At 37.3% G+C, this 9934-nt stretch overlaps 1 protein-coding gene across 1 annotated transcript; it reads right to left on the reverse strand.

Annotated features, from left to right (window-relative positions):
- Positions 1-1164: 1164 nt before the first annotated feature.
- Positions 1165-9594, reverse strand: LOC146166827 (calcium-activated potassium channel subunit beta-1-like). Its single transcript, XM_083385087.1, has 6 exons — positions 9454-9594; positions 8034-8193; positions 6336-6457; positions 5663-5835; positions 4552-4643; positions 1165-1286 (listed from the first exon to the last, which is right to left on the reverse strand). Exons 1-6 carry the CDS (start codon positions 9592-9594, stop codon positions 1165-1167), a joined length of 810 nt encoding a protein of 269 aa, XP_083241213.1.
- Between the last annotated feature and the right edge of the window lie 340 nt (positions 9595-9934).

Here is a 9934-nt window from a genome sequence, read left to right on the forward strand (position 1 = left end):
GGAGTTGGCGAAAATCCGAATCACTATAGCGCAGATACTCTTTGACAAGACGGGAATAATAATGCGCACCCCAAATTTCTTGGAATTACAAAAATTCTTAATGCTAAACGTGAAAGGTATTCGTGCCCGCAAATTTGTCTTCTCGAAATTGCTTATAAAAAATGGTTTGCGATCCAATAAAATGTCGACAAATTCGCAATCCATATCAATATTTGTAGAAAATCTTAAGTCTCTTAAAAAATATAATTCTCCCTTATAAAAATAAAAAAAAGTTTTTTTTTCTGTTTGATCCAATTAAAACCAATAGAAAACTATTTTTTATGCAAGATGGACTGATATAGCTTACCAATTGCAACCAAACCAATTTGAAAGGAACAGCCTTTGAGCGGTTACGTGACTAAGGACATCGGGAGAGGTTGTTTACGTTGTCTTTTAATTGTTTGTGCTGTAATCCGACGTTTTTTCCAGCAGTGTTAAGGAGAACGGCAGACCGGCATTTTTTTCTTTTTTCCGAGAAACGTTTACCAATGGATTTCAGCGAAAATCCACACAACAATTTGCAGCCGCCGTGTTTCATGAAGCAACTCTTTTACCGCGTTCACAACATTACAACATTTGGGGCGCCACTGGGATTACCAACGCCGTATCGTCATGTCAGTTTTCTGCTACTTGTTTACAAGCGGGATTCCATACTAAAACGTAACTCTATGAGGAAATAATCTGTAGAAATGCCTTTACACTTTGCCATAATGTTCAATTTTGTTACCACTCTAACAATCTGCATTTTTGGTAAAATGTTAATAGAAAATAGTTTAAAATAGGAATCCTTCGCTTTTTAACTTTTGACCTCCAGCATAAGCTGATTACTTTTAACATAAACAGTTTGATCAAAGAAGGATTCGCGGCCACTAAAGCCTTAACACACGCTTTACGTGCTAAATATTTCAATAAGCGTAAACACAAATATGCAAAACAACATTTCGTCTTTGTTGAGTTACATTGAGTATATATTGTGGCTTAGTTTGTTGTGTCAACGACGCATGAATAAAACAATGAAAGAAACGAGTTCGCAGTTAGATTCTCCGACTTTGAAGCAGCCCATTGGAGACTGATCGATGGACGGACACATCAGTTGTTTATTGATGAACGCGAGCTGACCAGAGTTCAGACATGGACCTTTCCGCTTAAACCTCCGATCTTTGTTCCTGTTTTCTTTATGGTTTGCTTCCTCTCGCTCTCCGCTCTCGCCTTTTTCTTCACTCCTTTGCTCCAATTTCCCGTTTTGCCTGAAACAAATACGGACGCAACTTAAACTGCCGCCACCAAAACTTGACACAAAAGCGCCTTTTTGTTATTTGTTACTGTAATCGGATTTCTGCAGCCGGCACTCCTGTCTCTCTGTGTAAGCAATGTTGAATTCCTGCAAGTACTTTTTAGCATTAAATAAGCTTGCCAACATCAACAGCGAGCAGGACTTTGACCAGATGATCGAAATAACCTTGTTTGGTTTTGCCTGTGTTTACAGAAACAGGTTTGCTGAGCCGGCTTTTGGCTGCTGGAGGTGGGGCTTTGTTAATGGGGTTACGCCCACCTTTAGCTTCTTACAATTTCTTTTGGTTTAGACTTGCGAGAATTGGTTCTCGCTATGTAAGTGTTGCCTCGAATCATTTGCAATCAAGTTACTTCTCCTTTGGACGAAATACTTAACTTTGACTTGAGTGATTTAAACCTTAACTTTACTTGAAAAAATGTAAAAATACCTTTTTGTAGTAAGTTGATCTAAATTGTTATCCTGGTTTATGTGTGTTTCAGCACTTCGTAACTAGACCGATTAATTTTTTGCATATTTCAATTTTGGTTGGACCAAACATAACTTGTTCGAATCAATAATTTGGTTTATTTGGTGTAATTTGGCAATGATCAACTTTTTTCCAGTTCCTGCATACCACACGCACTGTTTTGGTTAATGAATTTATCGGTTTCGGTGTAGTTTTGAACTGCATTCATTATTTATGATATTTATATTGTGGCCACGAAAAAAATTATCAACAAAAGTAGGCCGCAAGATGGGAATAGTTGATGAAAATGCGCAGCGACCTAGAAAAAGGTTAAGATGTAATGGTTTAGAGTTTGGGTCTTTTGACGCATAATAGCCTAGAATCAAATGAATTATCGAAGTAGTTTAAGGCGCCTTTCCTTTCATTTGTTAGAAGTTAGATTACACTGACTTTTGAAACTGATAGTTAATTGGTTATAATTTAACATTTTTAGAACACGATTTCACTGGACTAACTCATTCGGCTCATTCGATATTGCTCTAGTGTAAAAAAAAATTTGTTTTTTGTTTTTTAAGCATTTGGAAAATATAGATTAAGATACAAGCTCTCCATGTCTTTGAAAAACGAAATCACCAGTTCTCCAGAAAATACATTCAAATAGCGTAATCGAAAGAGTTTACCATTTTTAATAGTTTATCGTTTTATTTTTTTTAATTGATTTTAGAAATAAATTGACTTAAACTTAAGTTATTTCACAAATGATTTGATTTAAACTTAAGTTATTTCACAAATGACTTGACTTAAACTTAAGGTTATTTCACAAATGACTTGACTTAACTTAAGGTATTTGACAAATGACTTGACTTAAACTTAAGTTATTTAACAAATTACTTGACTTAAACTTAAGGTATTTGACAAATGACTTGATTTAAACTTAGGTTATTTCACAAATGGCTTGACTTAAACTTAAGGTATTTGACAAATGACTTGACTTAAACTTAAGTTATTTAACAAATTACTTGACTTAAACTTAAGTTATTTCACAAATGACTTTATTTAAACTTAGGTTATTTCACAAATGGCTTGACTTAAACTTAAGGTATTTGACAAATGACTTGACTTAAACTTAAGTTATTTAACAAATTACTTGACTTAAACTTAAGTTATTTCACAAATGACTTGATTTAAACTTAGGTTATTTCACAAATGACTTGACTTAACTTAAGGTATTTGACAAATGACTTGACTTAAACTTAAGTTATTTAACAAATTACTTGACTTAAACTTAAGTTATTTCACAAATGACTTGATTTAAACTTAGGTTATTTCACAAATGGCTTGACTTAAACTTAAGGTATTTGACAAATGACTCGACTTAAACTTAAGTTATTTCACAAATGACTTGACTTGCTAAACCGTTTGTGTTACCTCAAGGAAAAAAATAAGATTTTTAAAACAAGTAACCAGTGTTGTTTTTAAAAAGTAATGCGCCTATATGGAAGGCCGTGTTAAGCAAAAATTGTTTTGTTTTTCTATTTTAGGTGTGTTCATATGTGTGTGGGTGTTTGGGGTTTCCCCAAGGCTGGCGCCAACAGCCAGCTGCGTTTGATTTTACGTTTACGCTATATTTGCGTCGATCGGTATTTTACGTCAAACGCAAAGCGCACGCAAAGTTTACGCACGCGTGAAACAACCGACGTTGTGCGACGTAAATAAAGTTGCCCCATTCGCCGGCACATTACGCGATTCCTATTTCTCCCTCTGTTCCGCATTATTCTAAAACTAAATTTAACCTTTTCATCACGGTCTGGCGACGCGTTGTATAACAAAACCTATCACGCGCTACTTTGAGCAAAAGAAACTATAAAAAACTAGCTGATTATGAGTTCCACCTCAGGAGAGTTTCTTGTGAAATCAGTTGATGCGGTTCAAGGTAGACTTAAGAGGCTGGTGGCGAATGATGGAATTTTAGATAAAATTCCATGCAATTTATTTTATTCTCATATTCATTAATGGAAGAAATTACATTTTAAAAATAAATTATAGTTATCTCATTTTAGAATAGGGATTTTAGAATTACTTTCGGATCACCCTGTATAACCGCGACATTTCTTTAACGTCACGTTACTTTTCTTGCTCCTTAGGAGCGTGCGTCGCCTCATCAATAATTTGTCTGTAATCTTGCAAATCCACATTCCCGAAAACGTCCGTCGCACATTTCAACAGGTCATCTGACACCGAAGCCTGCGTAGCGCTGTTAAAAATACCCTACGGTGACGTCATAGAACCTCATCGACTACGCAGATATTGTTTTCAGTCTATTCGAGGAGTGTCACGCGTATGTAACCGAACTCGTAAAGCGATGCGGCAACGAAAACGTGACTTCGACCAACTTGGTTGCATTCGTTTTGCCGAATTAGGTTTTAAACCATTGTGGAAACCTAACTTTTACCATAATCCTATTTCGGTTATTTTACACCTAACAGTTCACTGAGCAATGAAGACTGTAAATCAAACAATTGAAGATTTTTATCGCCAACGCAGGCAATTTTACACCAATTAGTGGATTCTAGTCGGTTCGACTACATTTGCAAGCACCCATGTGGGAAATGTCGCATGCGTTAAGCTTGCAAGTTTGTTATCTTAAAGCTTAAGTTGTTATTTGACTTGAGTTGTTAATTATGCAAAATGACTTGACAAGACTTGACTGTGACTTCGGTCATTTAAAAAAGATTTGTTTTCCAACACTAGTAAAATAAAAAACGTCTCTTACCCGGCATGCCGAGTGTACCTCTGAGCAGTCCAGCGTGAAGAATAGCGATAATAAGAAGACCAAGAAAGAGCAGTACGCCAGGCCAGAACGTGCTGTCGAAAGTACAAAGTGGATCAGTTTTTAAATTGTGTGTGGATAACATCAGCGGTGCTGGAAGGATGGGGCGAAGTTGCGCCCTTTCTGTCTTTTTTTTTAGTTAAATAAAAAAACTCTTGCATAACCTCTTCATATTTGTGGCGAATAAAGTGTGCCAGTCAAAAATTTGAACAATACATTGCCAAGTACATAATGCTACAGAAATTGTTTTCTTTTAAGCATTTTACGTTAATTGCATATTGTCGGTTTATTCCTAGTGTTTTGATGACGAACCATTTCGTTATTCCGCGCATTTTTTCCAACACGCTTGTTTACCAGCTATTAAAGTCTTCGAAAAAAATCTTTTTCTGTTGTACGACACAATAAGGTCAATTAGCCGCAAGCCGTGTTGAGAATTGCCAAAAGGCTTTGGAAAAGCGATGAGCAAGTTCTAATTCTGTCCCCCTCCTCCGCTTTTGTTTGTTGCTGTCGCTGTGTGTTTGCGGCAGAGGTTGCATACCTTTACATCCACCAAGTTTATATAGCTGTCAGCTTGCCGTTTGGCACACGCGCATAGCACTGTATGGCGAAACGTTTGGGCCAGTGGTTTTTAAACGTTTAGCATCGCTGCCGCATGGAAGAGTTTTCAAAAAGAATTAAAACATTACTTTGAACTATCATTATGTGATAGAAAGCCACACAACTGCAGCAACAATTTGTTTTTAAATGTTTAATGAACATTTAAACTATTCTAAGAGGTTGATGTTCCTTGTTAGTTTAAAGTGTTCAAAAATGTGAAATGGTGGCAATCTTGATCGACAGCCGCATTTTTCCTATTTAATAACAAAAACAAGTTGCACTGTTGACAAATTAAATTTTCGAGTTGACCAACTATGCCCACAATCATTGCTTTTTCAGCTCATATAGTCACAATAAACGCAATTTAGAATATTGTCACCCCCATTCCACCGTATATTAGAGTTCAATAAATTACAACAAAATAAAGAAACAACTGACACCGGGCTGGAAAGTTCACCTGTGAAACATGCTCCATTTGGTGAAATGCCGTCTCACCAAAGCCGTCGCTTTGTTTTGCGGGTCGTAGAAGCACTTGAAGGAGGTGCCCAGCAGTCCGGTCCTGCTGACAAACCGGTCTACCTCCATTTTCATGACGTCGATGTTTTGATTGCACTTGGGGTGGTAGGAGCACTGGAAACAGTTTGATACAACTACAAGTCTTAACGTTGTAAATCGCCCCTTTAGGAGAAAAATTTATGTACGGCATTGATAATTATAATATTAGCTGATTGGTTTAAAATATTCAGTCTGTTTTTTTTGGTTTCGAAACATTTTTTGTCGCAAAGCGTCATATCATCTGAAGAGGGATAGTGACAAAATGTGTCCAACGCAATGTTGATAAAACAAGGTATGACAGTCATAGCCTGTTGTGAGTTAACACAAAATGACCTCATCCTTTTTATGCAAATTCTAAAACGAGCGTTTGTTTTATTTCATACTTATATGTAAAATTGATAACTTTCCGGGCTAAGGCGTTTCAATCTTAGTCGTTACTTTATTGTATGGAAGAACTTACTAGAAGGTCATACGGTAAAGTAGACTAAACAAAACCAAACACTATAAGATGTTATTACATGCAAATAACACAGGAGTGTAAATGAGTTTGTGTATTATTCTGATGGTGTATTTACTTGGTCTCCATACCACCCGTCCAGCTCCGTCATATGAAGAAACGCCCGGTGGTATAATTTCACGAAAGGCTCGCCATCTTTTATCACCGCACTTCTGAATGTTTTGTTGTAATCTCCCGTATCTGGAAATTGATAATAATGTATAAGGTTATTTACAGTCGTTTTAGGTCTTTTCCATTAAGGCAGAGGTTCTTAAACTTTTTTTACCGCATTTTTATTACTTTGCGTGGACCACAGTGGGCAAGACATTTTTAACTTGATGTCATAAGTGACGTCACAATCAAATAGACCTCAGAAATATGCTAATTTTTTTTATATATTTACGTCACATTACAAAAAGACTTTCAGAAATATGCTGATGATAAGTAAAATGGAGTCTAAATACATTCAGTGCTAAAACGTTTTAGTTTTAACTAAACTATTTTTTTTGAAAATGTGATAACTTATATTTTAATTTGGCCTTCATAGACCCCCTAAAATTCGTTCACGGACGCCGAAGGGGTCAATGGACCCCAGTTTAAAAACCCTTGCATTGAAGCAATTAATTGTAATTTTAATGAAGTTACTAAACTGTGAAACTTTTTTTTCGATGTGCTAAAACCAATTTGTACCGCTTGGTTTACGCAGCCAGTTTTAAACGATCTCTTTAGCGCCACTTAGCGGAAAGTCTAAAAATACCCGCCACTTCAGAGTAAATACGCATTAAGTTTCGTAAATAGGATTGAACACACTGGAAGATTGGCTACGTGATGTTTACATAGTTGAAAATGGGGAAAACTGGTGACTCGCACTGTGGTCACAGCTTGAACTAGATTCGCTCACTTAACCAGCTTTAGATCTTTGCGTTGTGTACGAATAGCTTAGGCCGGTAAACAGCGGGATCATTGCCACCCGCAATGTAATGACTAATTTTACAGCCAAAACAACTACAACAATAGGCACACACACAACTTAGGCGACCAAACAAAAACAACTTGTACCCGGCATGACTAAAACGTGATGCACTTTCACCGCAAGGCATGACCCACGTGTGTAACCTGCCGTGAAATCCTCTCAAACCCACTTACTGTCAGTGACCTGTAATATGGGCGTGACAGGGGGTCTGGTTCGCACAGTGTTCTCAGGGCATGTGTTGTCGCATTCGAGTATACAATTACGTACAAAAGTAAAGTAATATTCAGATCAGTTTGTTTTTTTGTTCTGGTTGATTTGCGCGAAAAATGTATCGCAACTGATTATTATATTTACTTTTACCATTTTGAGGGTTCTATTTAAATTACGTCTTTAATAATTTTAGCATGATGATGAAGACGTTTCTGTACGCACTTGTATTATCGTCAGTTAAACAAAAACATTCTTTCTAGAAAAACAGAATTGCCAAAGCCGGGGCTAAATTGTCGAAGAAAATGCAATGAATAGGCTTACTCAGCCAGCTAAGCTAACTTCACTTTAACACAAAGGGGCCAAAAATAAATCTTCAACCGACCCGTATAGCTTCTAAATTTAAGTCAAATTACTCGTTAAAGTGAAAGCGACCCGAAAGAGTCAAGTGAAGACATGTTGCCCCTAAAACCAAGTCGAATAATTACATTAACTGAGTCGCTGCAAGGCGCTGTGCCAGTGTCGCATCGATTTATACCTGCGGTTGACAAACTGGGTTCGTACAGTATTTTCAGAGGGTCCGCAATTTATACTTACACCCGACCACGTGCATGATCTCCTCGAACTGTACGGTCACCTGAACGCACGGGTAGCTGAACTGGTCTGGAGCTGCGCAGTCGCGTGAATTGGCGCAGTCATTTTGCGGAAAGCATGGGCCCTGGCTCGGGATCGTTGCACGGCTGAGAACCAGGCACGTCTGTAAAGTGCGAAGAATAGTTTTTGTGTCTATTGGGCGGACAATGTGGTGTTTGTCTATATGTACGCGAATTTACGCTCGCCATCACGATTGCGCGTGTTTTTGAAAAGAACGCTGCAAGTTGTTTGCTGTTTGACGATTTTTTCCGGTAGGGCCTTTGTTAATGTCAAGATGCATACCGCAGCATTTCTATAGCTGCTGACTCCAATTCCATATCGTTTCTCAATAAAATGCAAACAGAACTTCAACGATAAATTTTAATACTTGCGTTATAGTGTTACTCGGACAGTTGTATTCAAAGGCTGTGGGATTGTGTTTAGATATGTGTTGTGCTTTCCGGTTGTTCTTGCAATGCGCGATCTTTCACCAATATGTTAGAAAATTTGGCTAATTTAAAATCGTTACCCCGTTTGTTTTGATTCGAATCTAGTCAGTTTGGTATATTGTTATTCATATTGTGCAATGTTCTGTTGCATTGCGAAATCGTTTTGTTTCAACCTTTTGCAAATCCCTTGCGCGACCTTTGCCGACCAACAGTGTCGCAGTAACTAGAGATCTTCGAAAGCAAAATAACAGGGCACTCGTATGAAAACAACAGGTGAAACAAAAAGGCGTTTATGTTGTCGAGCCGGGTTTTCCGCGACGTTTAAACGCCCTGTAACCCGAGCCGACGCTTGCTCGGCTTACGACGCCTTGCTGTAAGGGTATGACGCAAACGCCACAGGGATTAAGTTTGTACTAGAACGGCGTCTTTGACACCCACATGTTTCTGCGTGAAACAAATCGTTGCACGCTTGGCGCGGAATTGGGGCAATTAAGGATTTAAACTCGATCGACCGTTGTTTGAACACGTCAAATGCGGTAGATAACTATATACGAATAGGTCTTATCAAAATCAGTTACAAACGCAGGAGCGTTTTACATGGTTACGTAATGCAACTTGTGTAAACCAAATCCATACCTTTGCTTTAAATAAAAAGGTTTCATTTAATGTAGGACAATAGTATATTGATAACTGTAATTAAGCTGTACAAGAAATATAAGTTCTAGGAATATAGAGAAGTTTTTATTAGCTGGTGCGAATTCTGAAACGGTTTTCCTAGCCAGACTTATGTCTTTGCGTTGTTATTGCAAAAAAATAATTTTTGTTTTTAATAAAGAATAGGAAAATTCGGGCAAACATAAGAAGGACTTATTGAATTATCCTTGCTTAAAACATCCTTACTCTTTTATACCGAAATACAACTTTTTTCTACTCACGGATTCTTTTAGTCTTTGACTCTTAATGGCAGGAAGCAGCAGATTGTTAGCTAATAGAAGAAACGATACGAAGGCAACCACGATCACTGCAAATCCCAAATGCAGCACCCTAATTTCACTTCGTGAAAATCGCATAGGCATGCTGCTGTGGAGTATTGGGAAATTTGGATTACACGTTGCAAAGCATACAAATGCTTTACTGCATTTTATTCCGTACCGTAATTCTAGATGCAAATTTTTCGTTTCAAATAATGACTGTATTTGGCTTGAAGCGCTGATAATAGGATTTTCCTTTTTTAATGTTTTTGTCGGCGAAAGATTTCTTGACTGTTGTAAAAATATCTCTAAATTTAAAATAACCTCACTTTTTTAGCTATTACCGTTTTACAATTGCTACACAACAGAATACAAAATCGATTTAACCTAATCTTTCACTTTTGTTACAGGTCCAATAAACATAGTTCATCATCCACACACATAC

Source organism: Ascidiella aspersa, chromosome 1 (genome assembly GCF_963924565.1).
Source record: "Ascidiella aspersa chromosome 1, kaAscAspe10.2, whole genome shotgun sequence".
In the NCBI taxonomy this organism is placed as follows: domain Eukaryota; kingdom Metazoa; phylum Chordata; class Ascidiacea; order Phlebobranchia; family Ascidiidae; genus Ascidiella; species Ascidiella aspersa.

Coding starts and splice junctions, on each gene's coding strand:
- LOC146166827 (XM_083385087.1), bottom strand. CDS start 9,594: ATGCCTATGCGATTTTCACGAAGTGAAATTAGGGTGCTGCATTTGGGA. Junction 6,458..8,033: donor GATCATGCACGTGGTCGGGT/GTAAGTATAAAT, acceptor ATCAATTTCCAG/ATACGGGAGATTACAACAAA. Junction 5,836..6,335: donor ACGGGTGGTATGGAGACCAA/GTAAATACACCA, acceptor AACTGTTTCCAG/TGCTCCTACCACCCCAAGTG.